The sequence below is a fragment of the Physeter macrocephalus genome, chromosome 11 (genome assembly GCF_002837175.3).
Source record: "Physeter macrocephalus isolate SW-GA chromosome 11, ASM283717v5, whole genome shotgun sequence".
Taxonomy (NCBI): domain Eukaryota; kingdom Metazoa; phylum Chordata; class Mammalia; order Artiodactyla; family Physeteridae; genus Physeter; species Physeter macrocephalus.
In genome coordinates this window covers 154,742,755-154,759,137 of record NC_041224.1, presented here as the reverse complement: position 1 = coordinate 154,759,137, position 16,383 = coordinate 154,742,755, and the positions used below count along the sequence as shown (strand labels likewise).

At 52.2% G+C, this 16,383-nt stretch overlaps 2 protein-coding genes across 4 annotated transcripts in view; one reads left to right on the top strand and one right to left on the bottom strand.

Annotated features, from left to right (window-relative positions):
• The window catches only part of LTBP2 (latent transforming growth factor beta binding protein 2), a 99,952-nt gene extending 88,033 nt beyond the window's left edge, over positions 1 to 11,919 (top strand). Inside the window, exons 22-34 of one of the 2 annotated variants that reach the window (XM_024133436.3) lie at positions 1,225 to 1,347; positions 1,445 to 1,570; positions 1,962 to 2,084; positions 3,163 to 3,288; positions 3,888 to 4,031; positions 4,905 to 5,096; positions 5,223 to 5,306; positions 6,013 to 6,141; positions 6,419 to 6,556; positions 6,645 to 6,812; positions 7,107 to 7,388; positions 8,368 to 8,517; positions 8,968 to 11,919. In XM_024133436.3, the coding sequence (XP_023989204.1) occupies positions 1,225 to 1,347; positions 1,445 to 1,570; positions 1,962 to 2,084; positions 3,163 to 3,288; positions 3,888 to 4,031; positions 4,905 to 5,096; positions 5,223 to 5,306; positions 6,013 to 6,141; positions 6,419 to 6,556; positions 6,645 to 6,812; positions 7,107 to 7,388; positions 8,368 to 8,517; positions 8,968 to 9,113 (1,931 nt within the window). In that variant the 3' untranslated portion in view covers positions 9,114 to 11,919. The remainder of the gene's footprint in view (positions 1 to 1,224; positions 1,348 to 1,444; positions 1,571 to 1,961; positions 2,085 to 3,162; positions 3,289 to 3,887; positions 4,032 to 4,904; positions 5,097 to 5,222; positions 5,307 to 6,012; positions 6,142 to 6,418; positions 6,557 to 6,644; positions 6,813 to 7,106; positions 7,389 to 8,367; positions 8,518 to 8,967) is intronic. The other variant, XM_055088616.1, reaches the window with a different exon arrangement.
• ISCA2 (iron-sulfur cluster assembly 2) lies at positions 10,810 to 16,305 on the bottom strand. Of its 2 annotated transcripts, none has more exons than XM_007117097.4 (4): positions 16,190 to 16,305; positions 15,883 to 15,988; positions 15,645 to 15,760; positions 10,810 to 15,193 (listed from the first exon to the last, which is right to left on the bottom strand). In XM_007117097.4, the coding sequence occupies exons 1-4, from the start codon at positions 16,258 to 16,260 to the stop codon at positions 15,019 to 15,021; spliced, it is 468 nt and encodes a 155-aa protein (XP_007117159.1). In that variant the 5' UTR covers positions 16,261 to 16,305; the 3' UTR covers positions 10,810 to 15,018. The 2 variants fall into 2 exon arrangements, with proteins under 2 accessions (XP_007117159.1, XP_007117160.1); XM_007117098.4 differs by having other exon boundaries at positions 15,883 to 15,985; positions 16,190 to 16,303.
• Positions 16,306 to 16,383: the final 78 nt, after the last annotated feature.

The window sequence follows — 16,383 nt, the reverse complement described above, 5'->3', positions numbered from 1 at the left end:
TGGCCCCAGGGACAGCTTCTATTTCCTCCTCCACGAGGACAGGAAGGAAAGGGAGTCACGGAGGCAAGAGGGAAGCTGACGGCAGAGCTGCCCCAGGAGCATCCTGGGGAGAGGGTACTGGAGTTGCCCTACAGAAGGCTCACAGCCAGGGCCTCCCCTTCCCCAGGGACCCCCAGAAAGTCCTATAAGCTCAGAGAGGGAGCCAGAGGCGTGGGGTTGTTCCTGCCTCACCAGGTGGAGGGAGGCCTCCTAGGCCCCCGGGTGACTGGCTGGCTGTCTGCCCCAGACCTAGACGAGTGTGCCCTTCTGGGAGTCTGCCCCTCGGGAGTCTGTACCAACACTGCCAGCTCCTTCTCCTGCAGGGACTGAGAGCGGGGCTACCGGCCCAGCGCCCTGGGCCACACCTGTGAAGTGAGAGGCACCCCCCGCCGTGGGGGAGAAGAGCGCAGGCGGGGAGCAGGAGACTAACCCATCACCCTCAGAGAAGGGCGCTCACCTCAGATGGTGGGCTAGCTGGGGACACCTATTCTTGCCCCTCCCCCAACAGTAGTCGGAAAGGAGACTGCAGATCTGGGTCTAGGGGACCACTGAGTCACTGGATCACAAGCTTCAGCGCGTGTCAGAATCGCTGGGGGAGTTTGTTCAACAGGCAGCTTCCCGGGGCCTTGTCCCAGACCTACTAAATCCACCTCTGTTGGGGGCCCTTGGGATCTGTCATCTAACAAGGTCCTCAAGGGTTCCTTGTAAGGGTGGGTGCTGGGACCATATTCTGAAAAACCTTGGCCTGTACCAGGCAATCTGTAGGCCAATTGAAATAATCTAGTTTCTGTTACCTTCTCTCTGTATCTGCTTCCTCGGCTTATTTCTCATTTGCCTTCCCATTGTTTCTCAGTGAAATCTCAGCCATCTCAGCCATGATGAGGGCAGTGGGGTTCGGCCACCCTAGGCCAGGGTTGCTGGGAGAGGTCAAGTGTCCCCAAGGTGGGCACTGTGTGAGCTGCCAGAGGCGGGGGGAGCTGGGACAGAAGGAGGGAGCTGCAGTCATCCTGCTCCCCAAAGGCTCCCTTGCCAGCTTCTCCCAGCTGTGCTGCTTTACAAGGGAACGATGCCCCTATGGGTCCAGTCTCCTCGGGCAGGTGCCAGGTCCTCTGGAGACCTCCCCGTTGGCTCCTGCCCTTGGGAGGTGCTGCCATCGGCTGCCCTCCTCCCTGTGTGACCCTGCAGATGTGGATGAGTGTGAAGACCCCCAGAGCAGCTGCCTGGGAGGCGAGTGCAAGAACACGGCTGGCTCCTACCAGTGCCTCTGTCCCCCGGGCTTCCAGCTGGCCAACGGCACCGTGTGTGAGGGTGAGCGGCTCAGGTCTCCCCGCCGGGGACGGGGGCAGAGTGCGCGGGGAGGCGGGAGCGTCCCCAGGAGACAGCACAGCCCATCTTCTCCCTGCAGACGTGGACGAGTGCGTGGGAGAGGAGTACTGCGCACCGCGCGGCGAGTGCCTCAACAGCCACGGGTCCTTTTTCTGTCTCTGCGCCCCCGGCTTTGCCAGCGCAGAGGGCGGCGCCAGCTGCCAGGGTGAGGATCCAGCAGCAGGGGGCGCTAGAGGCTATCTAGAGTACTGAAATAAAATGCTCACGGTACCCACCCCCAGGATGGGAAGATAGGAGGCTGAGTGATGTGATGGGAGCCAGGTGTCAGGAGGGACTCAGTCTTCCTCCAGGGCCTCTCCATGGTGTCTATGGCAGGTGCCCTCACCCTCTCTCCCCTTGACACAGCCCCAGTTCCAGGGCTCCGCCCCCCAGTCGGGCCTCTGGCTTCCAGCTCTGGACTCTCCCGCAGACCTTCCAGCACTTTCCTACTTGGAGCCACTCCCTGGCCCTCCTATGGGCTCCTCAGGGCCCAGAGGAAGCTGCACAGGGCCCTGGGGACCCATGGCTGGTCCTGCTGACAGATGTCTCTATTCCAGATGTGGACGAGTGTGCAGTCACTGACCGGTGTCTCGGGGGGCAATGTGTCAACACTGAGGGCTCCTTCAACTGTCTGTGCAAGACTGGCTTCCAGCCCTCCCCAGAGAGCGGGGAGTGTGTGGGTAAGGGCTCTGGGGGGAGCGAACGGGGCTCCTCCCCACGTCTGTCCCCTCCACTCTGCCTCCTCCGCAGCTCCCTGGGACCTGGACCCCCAGCTTCCGGGAAGCAGAGGACTTTCCACAGATTAGTCATCCAATGCATTTATTGAGCCTCTGCTGACTCGGGGACTGTCTCAGGATGTCATTGTGCTAGCAGAGCACACAATCTAGTTTTTAAAGCCAAACTGATGCAATAGATATTTGTTAAACACCACCTGGGTTCAATGTCTTTTGCTGGAACAAATAGACAGTTATGGACAATCGTGAAATTGACCAAGGGAGACCGATACGAAGACGACTCTCCATAATACACTTTGGGGAAGGTTTTCTATAAAGAGAAGTAGAAAGTGCTCTGCTGTAGAGAGCAGGGTGTGGGGGACAGGAGTGTCACAGAGGCTGAGCACTGAGACAGCTCAGTGCTCTCCTAAATAGCAGAGTGCTCACCTCCTAGATGCTCAGCCCTGTGGGTCAGGGGAAATGATACTGAACTTGATGTTTGGGGGTTGACATGAGCACAGTAGTTTGGAACAGATCAAGGATCCCAGAGGTTGTGGGGCGTGACCTTTTAATGCCAGAGAGGTGGGGCCGGAGTAGTGACCCGGCCACTTCTGTCCCCTGTCATGACTCTGGGGACAGACACTGATGAGTGTGAGGACCTCGGCGACTCAGCGTGTGGGGCCTGGAGGTGTGAGAACAGCCCCGGCTCCTACCGCTGTGTCCCGGGCTGCCAGCCCGGCTTCCACTTGGCCCCGACTGGAGACTGCGCTGGTGAGTCGGGAGCGGGTGTCCGGGGTGAGAAGGCTGAGGACGCCTATTTTTCATGTATCCAGCTAGAAACTATTTTTTGCAGCTGTTTGAAGTTTGCGCATTTTCCATACAGCTGTGCTTACAGAAAAATTGAAGAGGAATGTCAGTGGTAGAGTTTTCCTTTCCTGTATTCAGAAGTTAGCTTTCAGAAATCTTGGTGTTCATAGACCAAATAAATAAGAATTCCCAGCGAATAGTGAGCACACCCTACACTGTAGCCTCCACTGTCCCACAGACATAGACGAGTGTGCCAACGACACCATGTGTGGCAGCCACGGCTTCTGCGACAACACCGACGGCTCCTTCCGCTGCCTCTGTGACCAGGGCTTCGAGACCTCGCCCTCCGGCTGGGACTGCGTTGGTGAGAAGCCTGTGGGCTGGCCAGCTCTGAGCCAGGGAAGGGAAGGCCCTTGGGCCCTTGATCCCATCTCCACAGATCTTGGCTGCCCTGCATAGAGGGGCCCTAGGGCCCTCCTCCTGAGATGTTCAGGGTCTAACACGGCTCCATAAGGGGTCCTCATAGAGTGGCAAGGGAGGGAGATTTCAGCTCCCCCCCTACAGGGCCACCTTGGCCAGGCTGGTCAAGGAAGCGAGGCCACCTTCCACCAGCAGGGGAAGCAAGCACACTAGTGAAGTCACCACCCTTCCCCAGAGACCCTAAGGTCTCAAGAGGCGCATTTGGGGACCGTGCAGAGGGAGGGTCCCTTCCTCTTTGTCCACTTACGGACTCTTTCCTGCCACCCTTCTCCTTCTTCCTCTTCCTTCCCATGCCCTGTGCTCATGCGTTCCTCCTTCCTCCTGACTCACACCCACTTCCACGCTTGCCCCAAGGCCTAGCCTGTTCCTTTGTGGGGGGGTGGGGGGAGGTGAGACAAGGACCTGCCCGCTGGGCTTGAGGCAGGGGCGGGGGTGCCTGGGCTGCCTCTCCTCCGCCCACGAGCCTGTGCTCCTGCCTGGCAGACGTGAATGAGTGCGAGCTCATGCTGGCGGTGTGCGGGGCGGCACTCTGCGAGAACGTGGAGGGCTCCTTCCTGTGCCTCTGCGCCAGCGACCTGGAGGAGTACGATGCTCAGGAGGGGCGCTGCCGACCGCGGGTGGCTGGAGGTGAGCCCCGGACCCCACCCCGTCGTCGTGCACCACCCCTCCGTGGCTTGCAAAGCGCTTCCACTGCTCCAGCTCTTGAGAGGGATGCGGGCCGGGTCGGGCTGCCGCTCAGGGATGGAGCGCCGAGCGGTGTGGAGCCTGAGAGTGTGGTGCCGAGTCTGCTCCAGGCCAGGGAACTTCCAGGAGGCTGCAGGGCTGTGACGACCCTACAGGAGGCTCAAGAAGCTATAATGCCAACTTAGGGGGGCCCCAGGGATCTCAGATTGAGCCTTGGAGGGACCCTCAATCCGACCCCGGGAGCTCTCGGCTGAGGGAGACTCTGAAGCTGAGCTAAGCTCGACGACTCTCCCCGTCCCACTCCACCGAGAGCTGCTGCTGGGTTCAGCCTCTCAGCCCTGGCTGGACTAGGACTCAGCTGGACTTCTCTGACTTGGGGAAAAGCAAGCAGGCCTTAGAACAAGGAAGGGTGGGAGGGGCAGGGGTACAGTGTGAAGCAGAGGAATGGGCAGAGAGGGCTGCCCGTACGGTCTGCCAGGGACTGGGGGCGCCCCACTGCAGTGGAGGGAGGCAGGATGGTACCCTGGAAGGAGCGGGGGTCTGGCACCAGAGGAACGGGGGTCAACTCTATGCTAAGCCACTAGGCGGCTTTGGCAAGTCACCTAGCTTCTCGAAGCCTCTCGGCTGCCTCTTCTATGACAGAGGGCTGAGGGTAAGCCCTCCTTAAGGGTGTGAAGAGCATCAGGCGAGACAATGAAAGCATTTCGCACACTGTAAAGCGCTATATAAATGGTTAACTTTTAAAATAAATTCAAAGGCTAGGGTGCCCCAGGGGGCCATGAACAGACAATAATAAGGGGCTTCTATCGCAAATAGGTCAGAAGATCCCTGAGGCCCCGCCAGGGGAACACCCCCCAGGCCCCATCCGCATGGGATGCTACTCTGGGCAAAAGGGCCAGCCGCCCTGCTCCAGCCTTCTGGGCCGGAACACCACGCAGGCCGAGTGCTGCTGCACCCAGGGCACCGGCTGGGGAGATGCCTGTGAGCTGTGCCCAGCCGAGGACTCAGGTAAGGCCCCCAAGGGTCCCAAATCCTCTCAGGGTCAGCTCTGCAGGGTGACACGGAAAGAAGGGGGGAGAGGAAGGGGGGTGGCAGAACCCTTCTCCCTCTGAGCTTGGATGCCTCCCTGCACAGTCGAATTCAGCGAGATCTGCCCTAGTGGGAAAGGCTACATCCCTGTGGAAGGAGCCTGGATGTTTGGACAGACCACATACACAGGTAACCTCCCTATAGACCCTCCTTCCCAAACGCCACTCACCTGACTAGGCCCGGCCTGGTCCTCCAGGAGGCCCCCAGGGAAGCTCTGCATGCAGTCCCTGCCTCTCAGGGTGCTTCCAATGTTCCTGTCCCAGGGCTGCAGATTTTTAGCTGGAAGTTCTGACCTGAGCTCCTCCTGGAGGGTCTATACAACCCCACTTTGGTTTCTCTGCTCACTCGAGGCTGAAGCCTCCAAGGAACAAACTATGAGGCCTTGACTAACCCAGTCACAGGGCACAGGGACACAGGCCGGAGGCAGCTGCTGGTCTCCCTGGCCCCACTTACGAAGCCCGAAACTTTGGGGAACTCACACTCAGAAAGGGTGGTTCAGGTATGGGCTCACACCAGAAACTGGAAAAGGAAATAACAGAAACGGAAGTAGTTCCCCTTGAATGCCTGCCATGTGCCAAGCACCGTTTTAAGCACCTTACGTGCATTAACCTTTTAATCGTCATAATAACTCTAAGAGGTTAAGTAGTGGTATCCATATTTTCTAGGTAGGAAACTGAGGCAAGGAGAACTTAAGCAATTCACCCGAAGTCACCCACCTAGCAAGTGGCAAGGCCGGGATTCGACCCCAGCCAGTCTGGCTTTGGAACCCCTAGTCCTAAGAACTGCCCCATCCTGCTTCTCGCCTTCCCCTCGCCTCAGCTCTGCCCTCCCACAGATGCCGACGAGTGTGTGATGTTTGGGCCCGGTCTCTGCCAGAACGGCCGGTGCCTCAACACGGTGCCTGGCTACATCTGCCTGTGCGATCCTGGCTACCACTACGATGCGGCCCGCAGGAAGTGTGAGGGTGAGACACCTGCCGCCCCTCCCCACCCTGGGGCCCAGAGCTGAGCGCTCACCCACCCCTGCCAGCCTGCCCGATTCTTGCTGGGAGTTCCCCTTCCCGGAGAAGACACCCGCTACAGCGGGCAGGTCTGAGGTGAGGGAACCTACCGGAAAGGCATCCCTGGGAAGGGGGTGAGGAGGGGACACAGTTACAAGAAAACCCCCTTCCCTGAAGGTGGCCTGTGGGCAGGCCGCGTTGGCACCGCCCCCGACCTTCCTCCCATCTCCCGGCCTCCCAGATCACGACGAGTGCCAGGACATGGCCTGTGAGAATGGCGGGTGTATGAACACGGAAGGCTCTTTCCACTGCTTCTGCAGCCCGCCCCTCACCCTGGACCTCAGCCAGCAGCGCTGCGTGAACAGCACCAGCGGTGCGGGTCAGTGGGGGGGCCATGGGGCGGTGGGGCAGCAGGGAGAGCGGACTGGGCTGGGGGGCTCACATGCCTCCATGCCCTGTGCCACCAGAGGACCTGCCTGACCATGACATCCACACGGACATCTGCTGGAAGAAAGTCACCAATTACGTGTGCAGCCATCCCCTGCACGGGCGCCACACCACCTACACCGAGTGCTGCTGCCAGGACGGCGAGGCCTGGAGCCAGCAGTGTGCTCTGTGCCCCCCCAGGAGCTCTGGTGAGAAGGGCGGCCTGTGCCTGAAGGAGGGAAGGGGGGACACCTGCAGAGCTGGGCTGGGCCCCAGGGTAGGGGATGTCCTCACCTTGGAAGGGTGGATTTAGAACCGAGTAGGGCAAGTCAAGGCCCTGTCTTCCGTCCCTGTTGTTTGGGGACGGAGCGGGGGAGAGAGGACGGCAGTCCCAGCTCGCTCCCTCTCTCCGTGGGGTAGTGAGCGTGAGCTGGGGAGACAGCACTCCAGGCTTCAGTTACCAGGAGCCAGGCCCAGCTTCCTCTCTCCCTCCTCCCTGACAGAGGTCTACGCTCAGCTGTGCAACGTGGCCCGCATTGAAGCGGAGCGGGAGGCCGGGGTCCACTTCCGGCCCGGCTATGAGTATGGCCCTGGGCCCGAGGACCTGCACTACAGCCTCTATGGCCCAGACGGGGTCCCCTTCTACAACTACCTGGGCCCCGAGGACACCATCCCTGAGCCGCTCTTCCCCAACATGGCCAGCCGCCCAGGGGACCGCACGCCGGTCCTTGAGCCTCCACTGCAGCCCTCAGAACTCCAGCCCCACTACGTGGCCAGCCATCCAGGTCTGTGTTGCTGCAAAAATGGGGAAGAGGTGGGGGCTCTGAAGCTGTTTCACTTCCATCAACTCGCCACTGTCAGCAGGGTGAGGACGGGGAGGGAAAAGACCACCAGGCCCTCTCACGGGTCCCTCAAGGGAAAACTCCAAACGCCCGGGTCACACACTAACACCTCCCTCTGATGGACTAGCACAGGGGACACAGAGAGGTACAGGGCATCATCCCAACCTCAAAAGCTGCCTGTGGGAGTTGAAGAGGGGGATAGCAGCACGCTCCCACCACGCCACTTACAGTATGCAGGATACCCTGCTCTACAGGTTCACACTTGTGACCTGAAATGGGAATCAAGGATTTCTAATCACTTTAAAGGTGAACTGTGGTGACCCAGTTTGTAAGTGGCAATGACCCCAGCACTCAGGACTTGGATTCTAATGAGGAAGTCGGGCCTGGCATCTGTGCAGTGGACATGGTACCTGCCACGGGGACAGCCACTGCATCAGACTGATCAAAACTGCACTGAGATTAGGGACAGGGTCTTTTCCAGGGGAGGGGGGTTGCTTAGAGAAAGAAGAGGGTTAGGCAGATCTTGGAGGAGTTTTGCTTTGTGGTGAGTGAGGGTAATTCCCTTTTGCTACCAATCATGTCCGCCCCCAAAAAAACTATGTAAAGATTTTAACAAAATACAACCACAACAAAATCAAAACTGTACAGGGACACCCAAGCGCTCAGGAGCCCTGGCGTTGTGAAAGCAGCGAGTCCCAACCTCCCCAGAGCCCTCACTTAAAGTAAGCGTGCCTCCCCATCTAAAACGACACGTACTTATTTTTAGGAGTATTGCTTTTTGTCTCAGCATCTTTCTGTGTTATGATCCTTCCCACCCCGACCCCAGGAGTTCATTAGGGGAAACCCTCTGAGCGGAGGGCGAGGGCCCCAGAGTGGAGTACAAGGCCTTAGACCCCTTCTCTCTCTGACTCCCTCCTACCAGAGCACCAGGCCGGCTTTGAAGGGCTTCAGGCAGAGGAGTGCGGCATCCTGAACGGCTGTGAGAACGGCCGCTGCGTGCGCGTGCAGGAGGGCTACACCTGTGACTGCTTTGAGGGCTTCCAGCTGGACACAGCCGACATGGCCTGTGTGGGTAGGTTTGGAATCAGATGGCAATGCCCAGGGAGCGGGACGGCCCTGCTGGCTCCATGTGGAAAAGTCAGACTGGCCCACTGCTCTCACTGAGGGTACAGGACTGAGCCTAGCTGGGAGATCCACTGCTGCCCCCTAGCAGGCCTGCCGGGCTCCAGGCTGAGGGGTGAGAGCTCCAAAGGTCTACGCTGTGTTTAGAAAGCCCTTTCCATGGAGGTTCCCACATAGAAGAAAGGCAGGGACAAGACAGCATGGTCACAGTATGGGCTCACTATCACCGGCTTTGTGTCAGTGAGTTGCTTCCTTTTGGGCAGTGACTTTATCCTTCGGCCGCCACATCTAGGATTCCACTGCAGGGCAGGGGTCAGGGCTTAGTGGCCAGAGGGGCAGAGGCAGCAGGCCGGAGGCATGTGGGCTCCCTACAGCTCTCTCTCCCCTCTCCTCCTCTCAGATGTGAATGAATGTGATGACTTGAACGGGCCTGCAGCACTCTGTGTCCACGGTCACTGCGAGAACACGGAGGGCTCCTACCGCTGCCGCTGCCCCCCAGGTCATGTTGCCGAGGCAGGCCCCCCACGCTGCACCGCCAAGGAGTAGCAGTGAGCGGTCAGTGCAGGCAGTTACCTGGAAATGGGCCCTGGCCACAGGCGGGGCCTTCAGGAAGCTTTCCTAGTTGGGGAGACGACATGAAGACACCGGGCAGGAGGCCCTGCAGCCAGCCTCACCTGCTTTTCATCTCCCCCAGCTTCGGCTCTGGCTGTGAGCTTCTGTCACCACCTCCACACCGCCATGCTCTTGCTTGGCTCAAACACCACCAAATGCTTTAATGCTTCAACCACTGGCCGTGAGGCCCAGTCTGCCATCTGTCCTGGCCTTGCTATGGGATGCTTCCCAAAGGATGGCCCTGAACCAGCCCCTCAAGCCGTGCAAACATGCAAGGTCCTTCGGCCTCACGCTGCACACACCCTTTTCCAGCCATGATCCACGTATCATCCTGATGATTCCACACCTGGATCAGAGGCTATATCTGCCCTGGGATGGTCCTTCAGAATCTATCAAGCAAAAAAGGATTGGGGGGAGTTTGGGGAGTGACTCCAATGCCTCCTCCCAAGAACCATCACCACCACTCAGCAAATCTGGTCTGGGCCAGTTGTGCCTCATCTCCACCTTGTTGCCAGTTCTGTGGCCCCAGGGAGGGGCAGAAGATCCCCTCATCTCAGAGAAGCAAGACTGATACTATATTGCTAGTAAGAGACACAGATGAAGGGAAGCAAGGAGCCTAAGCAGCCAAAAGGCAACGCAAAAAAATATGGGGAGTTGATAAAAAAAAAAGGGGGAGCCAGGGCTTTATACAAGTCTAAAGAAAATATTCAGTAGCTTCAGGTAGATAAACATTCAGAATCTACCCAGCAATAGCTCCTGTACACCACAGCAAGGGCTGCCACAAAGCAGGGTGCCCACCTCCGAAGACCTCTGTTACATACATACTGCTTCTCACAGGAAACAAATCTCTCCTGGGCTCTCCTTTTGTGGACACCAGTTTGATGTGCTAAAAATAAAGAGGTCTATTTTCTAGCTTATGAAATACAGTGTAATCTTGTTTAGGGGAAGCGAGATTTCCTATGTTGTTTCTTCTCTCTACTCAGAGGCCTCTGTCCTCTTCCCCTTCATAAAACGGCTGGCTGGCATCCCACTGAGTTTACAAGTAGAGACTCACTCCAACCTTGGCTAGCTGGGAGTTTAAAACCACGGTGGAATAAAAAAAATGTACATCTGGGCTCTTCTGTTTTTGTTTTTATTTCATATTAAACCAAATTTATAAACCAAATTTCTTGGCCGAGTCTAAATATTAGAGATGAGGCTGTGCTAGCCCCTCGCCAGCTCTGCCGATAGCCTATGAGTGGGTTCCAGTATCCAATAGGAAAAGGTTCTTTCCTCTTCTAAGACAAAGAAAGCTCTGACTTTGCATTTCTCTGATGAATGGCAATGTAAATGAACAAGGCTGTGTGCCTGAAGACATGGAGATGAATGCTCTTTTCTTAATTTAATCTGTCCTGTCCTACCTGCTGCTCTGTCAGCCATCACAAAATAACTTATTGAATGCTTGCTATGTGCCAGGCCGGTGTTGAATGCTGTACACAAATTTCATTTAATCATCCAACAATCCTACTTACTATTTTTATTCCCAATTTACAGATGAGGAACTTGGACTTACAAAGCTTAAATAATTTGTTCTAGGTCACTATACTAGTTGAGATGTTCTCAGCAGACAAAAATATATAGCTCTTAAACATATGAAAATATTCTGACCTTCATTCATAATAAAAAGAAACACAAGTTAAAACTACACTGAGACACTTTTTTAAACTGTCAGATTGGCAAAGATTTAAGTTCGTTAAAACTCCTAATTGGCAAGCACCTGGGGAAAGAGGTACTCACGTACATAGCTGACCGGAGTATATATTGACACAACTTCTGAAGAGGATAATATGGCAGTGTCTTTCAAAATTATAAAAGCACTTACTCTTTAAATCAGTAATTCCACTTCTTGGAATTTAACCTTCAGATATATTCTTACCAAATGGAAAATGACATATGTAAGAGGTTATTTATTACAGCATTATTTGTAATAGCAAAAGGTTAGAAGCAATTAATTGCTATGGAGCCCTAATAAGAAAAAAAAAAAGTGGCTCTAAATGCCTGGGTAAGATTTCCAAAATAGATTAAGGGGAAAAGGTTATACAACAAAGTGAAGGCTACGCAGCTATTGCTATTTGTCTAAAACAGAGGGGGAAAAGAATTGGATATCTGCTGACCTCATCCTTGCTACTCCACCTCACACGCCATATTTCAGAGAACTCACCATTCCTCAATATGCCCTTCAAGTGCTGCACTTTCTTAAATGCTGTTCCCACCGCTCCTCCTCCCACCCCTCACCTTCCTGCTCGCCCTTCCCAAGACATTTCACGCATATACACATACTTCCTTGTATTAGAAACACAAATGGCATACCGTGCATGGTGTTCTGCACTTTTTTTACTTAATACATACTTGCACATAAAGGGCTGTCTCATTCTATTTTATAACTGTATACTTCTCCATTGAACGGATAAATCATAATTTATTTAATCAATCCCCTATTAATGGATATTTCCATTGTTTCCTATCTTTTGCTATTAAAAATAACGCTGTAATGAACATTCTTGTGCATATGTTATTTCACATTATATCTACGGAATTGTACCTGTGGGCTCAATTCTTAGAAACAAGGGTAGTTGATGGGGAGGTCAACAGAGTGCATGGGCACAGGATTGGGAGACTTTTCACTGTATTCCCTTTTGTGTCTTTTTGAATTTTGTACCATATGTCTTACCTATTCAAAAATAAAATATTTTTAAATACAGCTGCTGGATATAGACTGCTTAAATGCTCCCTCTCTTTATATACTTATCTGACTATATTTTACAATTAAAGCCAGATGATAATTATTTCAAAACTTCTTAAAGCAAACTTCCTTTAAACAGCCCTGCGGCATTTCTGTGGAGAAATGGTAAACAAGGATTTTAAAAGAGCAATCATAAACATCAACGCAAGTTATCTAGAAAAGTAGAGGAGTTTCCTGCATTTGAGACAAACATGCAAGGCCATGATAATGTCGCAAGGGGCTCTGCCCACTGCAGGGTGTCAGTTCAGGGCCAGAGTTCACGGGAGGGCTACCCCATGACAGTCAGTGCTGCCCACTTATCTGTATAGGATGCTCCTGACAAATGTGGACCCTCCGCTCACGCTTTATGACAAAAGACCAAAAGAACGGGGCGCAATTCTCAGAAGTTAGAGAAAGAAGAGTATCTTCTTGGACACCTACCTTAGTACTTCCTAATCTCTTACTTCTGAATCCCTTGTAACTGGTCAACATTCCCAAAGAAACTACGGGTGGGTGGGACACCTATAGTTTATATAACACTGGTCACTATCAATCATGTAACTGAAGAGTATGATTCCGCAACAAGGAAAGATCTGGATGGTGACCAAGAAGCCCCCTCTTTTGAGCCAACAACATAAAGATTCACACATAAAGCACAGGGAGGGCTCCTGTGCCTTCAGTTCTTACACAGTTATGTTTGGCTACGGCAATGGTGGGGCATGTTGCCCCAGGCAGTCACTAGCTTATGAAGTTAAATAAAACCAATTCTGCAATAAATAGCGTCTTGATAACCTCCCCTCAAAGTAATAGGGAGGCAAAAAAATCTTTCAGCTGATACTGGAAGAGTATAACATTTTCCTAAATGAACTGCACAGTGAGCAAAATTTGTGAAAACGTCTGCTGGCTTTTACGGCCTGCCAGGAAGAGGGCATCTGGTCAGAAGAGCCTGCAGAAGATCCTAAACCTGTTTTACCATCACTTACTATTATTCCAAGCCAACTGTCCTGTCCCCTTGATGCTATCAACTCCCTCTGCCCTGTGTTCTTAAAATTTCTACATTGCCCTCCTCCACTGGGGACCTCTTGTCACCACCTCAGGTTTCCCTATGAAGCTTTTCCAGTGCGATAAGGTGATTCCTCCCTAACCCACCCTTTGTAAACACAAAATTCCAATTCTTCCATTAATATGAGGTATTTATACATGGTCAATCAAAGAGACCCTGTTCCTGCCTAACTGACCACTGGAATTTAATTGTTTATTGAACAACTAAAGCTATCATGCCTGTGCTAAGATCACCGTATAAATAAATAACCCACAAAAATATCATGGAAGAAGAGGTTCAACACCTAAAATGTAACAAAATCTCTTTCCAATGAGGATGAAAGGACTTAGTCTGAGCTGAAAATCTTATTAGGCCCAGGTATTGGCAGCAATTTTCAATGGCTTAGTAAAGTTACACACAGACACTTCCACAGTATGCTGCTTTCTGCCCCCTTCCATGGATATCTGCTAAAAAAAAAAACTGCTCAGGTTTCTGAGTGTCCCTTTCTTTCATCTTTGTACACACTGCACACACGATAGGTTTTCTCTGAGTCCTAGGTTTTCCCATATTGAAAATGTAAGTATGAAGTTTCTGTCTCAGATATTTTGTCTCTAAATTCTGTATTTCTATTTTTCTAATGGTAAATTCTTTATTGAATGACCTTAATTCCAATCCAGTCTAGAAAAATTTCAATCCAGTCCAGAAATGCAAGATTTGCCGACATGAACTTTTAGGCTCTCGAGGAAAAGATGGGTTTAACCAATAATCCTTACAGAATCAACTTGGTTATGGTTTCCCCAGCATTAGCATTCATTAATCATTTGTCATGGTGGTGGTGTTTTTGTCTTTTTTTAGTTGTCTGTCCATGCAGTTCTGGCTGCCCCAGCTCCGTCACACACATACCACGATTATTTCTAGCTCTTTAGCCTATTTAAGTGCTATACCAAACAAGTACTTTAAAATTCATCGGAATTTGTGGCTAAAAAGCTCTTCTTTCAGTGACTCTAAAGTAAGGTTACCAAGTTTAACAAATAAATATACAGGATACCCGGTTAAATTTGAATCTCAGATAAACAACAAATAATTTCTAGTATTCACTGAGATACACTTATACTAAAAATTATTTGCTATTTATCTGAAATTCATATTTAAATGGGCATCCTGCATTTTATCTGGTAGTCCAAACTAAAAAAAAAAAAAAAAAAAATCCCCAAGTATCTATTATCTATGCCAACAAAGGGACCACTTCCTGCTATGCAATGAGACCAGAAACATTTTACACCATAAGGTAAGTGAAGCAACATATTCTAAAAAGATTCAGTCACTAAAGGATCAAAGAAGCTTAAAACGTCTATGTGAATATGGAGTATGGAGGCTATTTTTCAAACAATTCAAGTTATCAGTGAGGTTTAGGTCCAAGTTTTCTGGGTGATGGGCGATTGGTTTTGTGAATCTAGCAGATTCATGAGTATGAGAGGAAACCATATCTGCTGTAACAAATGGGAAGCAGAGAATGGGCTGCATAGAAAATAAGGGTAAATCAACTAGCACATTCAGGAAGGATGAGATGAAAAAGATAACATTTCATTTGCCTTTTTCATCCTCTCTGGCCTAGTAACCAGTGTTGAACCTACCCAATCTGTGACCCTGATCCACAACACAAGTAATTAAGGACTTTCTTTAAAATGAAGCTTTTATACATAGCTATACACATATGTACAAGTAGCTCTGAAGGCCAGAGAATTCCAAATTCTGGAACCTTGGAGGCTCTACAGATGATACTGGTTTCAACAAGTTACTAAATCTTAGGTAATAGCATCTACAGGCTTGGCCTTACAACTGTGTGGGAGAAATTAACTCAAGAGTAAAAGCTTCACATTCTGAAAATAAATAGTGGTGAAACACAGCATTCCTGGATTGAGGGAAATCAAATTGTGAAAGGGACATGATTGGAAGGAAACCTCTAGAATTCTTCTAATCCCAGGTTCCTCAAATCCATACAGATGATAGTAATCTCTGGGTCACCTGTCATCACATCAAAGTTTGACAGAGAAGGAAGACCCACAGGAGCAGCCTTGCTGTGCTTGAGGATTGTTCAACACTTGAAATGAGCTTCGGATCAGTTCTTGGCTGAAGTCCACATGGGCCCCTTTCACGAAGGCCAAGCTATCAGAGTCAACCACCACTCTTGCCCCACCCTGTTCAAATACCCTGAAAAGATGGGAGGAAGGCATTAATGTATATCATGCACACGAAAAACGTAACACCCTCTGAGCCCAGAGAAGCATGCACATCCTCTGTTTTCTGAAATACAGAGGAAGCTTCCCTTATTACCTCTAACAGGTGCTGATCTTCTTTGAGGCAAAAAGATTCAACGGAATGAATACTAGGAAATGTTTAGAGATTTAAGCCTGGAATCTTTCTAGTCCAGCCTGATCCTCTACCAACTACCCTATGCACCTAGACGGGCCAGTTTTCCTCCTATGACTTAGTTATTTTGAATCAAGACAACAAATCTTCACTGTATCCCCACTGTATTGAGAAGGGTGATGTTAAATTATCCTTAGCAAACGTTTTAAATGTGGAATAAAAGTGCACCTTAAACTGGAGACACTTTTATCCCTCCTGCACATTATCTGGGAACCCACCCCTTTCTCCTTGCCTGTCGTCGGGGTTGATAACTGTATCCAGTGAAAATTTGTACTGGAATCCGGAGCATCCACCTCCCTCCACCTCCAGCCTGAGGAATTCTGACCCTTCGGTGATTTCCAGAAGCCTCTGAAATGCAAGAAGGGGGGTCAAGAATGCCATGCAAGGGGAGAGAGAAAGGTGGGCCAAGGGGAGATTCCCCTCACTCCCGGCCCTCGCCCGCCACCGCTGCCCCGCGTCCGTCCTCTTACCTGGACGCAGCTGTCGGTGAGGTGGATCTGCCCTTCGCCAGCTTCGGGGCTGGAGGACGACAGTTCCCGAAGCGCCCGAGGTCCGCGGGAGGCCGCGAGGAGCCTGCTGCGCAAGGGGGGAGGGTGAGCCTGGGAGCAGAGAGGCACCCGGCGCCCCCCACCTGGACAGCCTCAAGCCAAACCTGAAGTCCCTCCACCTGGACAGCCTCACGCCAAACCTTCACCTCCCCCGCGAGCCTTAGTTTCCCTTTAGTCCTGGAGGCGCAGAACCAAACACCCTTCCCAGGCGCTTTTCTAGGACTGGTACCTGACCCCTTGCCAGGGAGTGACTGCTCTCAGGGCCGCAGCAGTTAGGCACAACCCTCTGACGGCCGCCATTTTCTCCCACAAGCACCGCCCCTCGCATGGTCCCAATTCCCTTCTGCGTCTGGGCCTCGGGAAGCGGGATCCACAGAGACCCCGCCTCTGAGCACACCTATTGGGTGGTGCAGGAGGAGGGGT

Excerpts from the sequence above, each read along its gene's own strand:
- ISCA2 (XM_007117097.4), bottom strand. The coding sequence starts at position 16,260 with ATGGCGGCCGTCAGAGGGTTGTGCCTAACTGCTGCGGCCCTGAGAGCA. Across the intron at positions 15,989-16,189 it reads ACTCCCTGGCAAGGGGTCAG|CAGGCTCCTCGCGGCCTCCC; the intron begins GTACCAGTCCTA and ends CCCCTTGCGCAG. Across the intron at positions 15,761-15,882 it reads TCACCGACAGCTGCGTCCAG|AGGCTTCTGGAAATCACCGA; the intron begins GTAAGAGGACGG and ends CTTGCATTTCAG.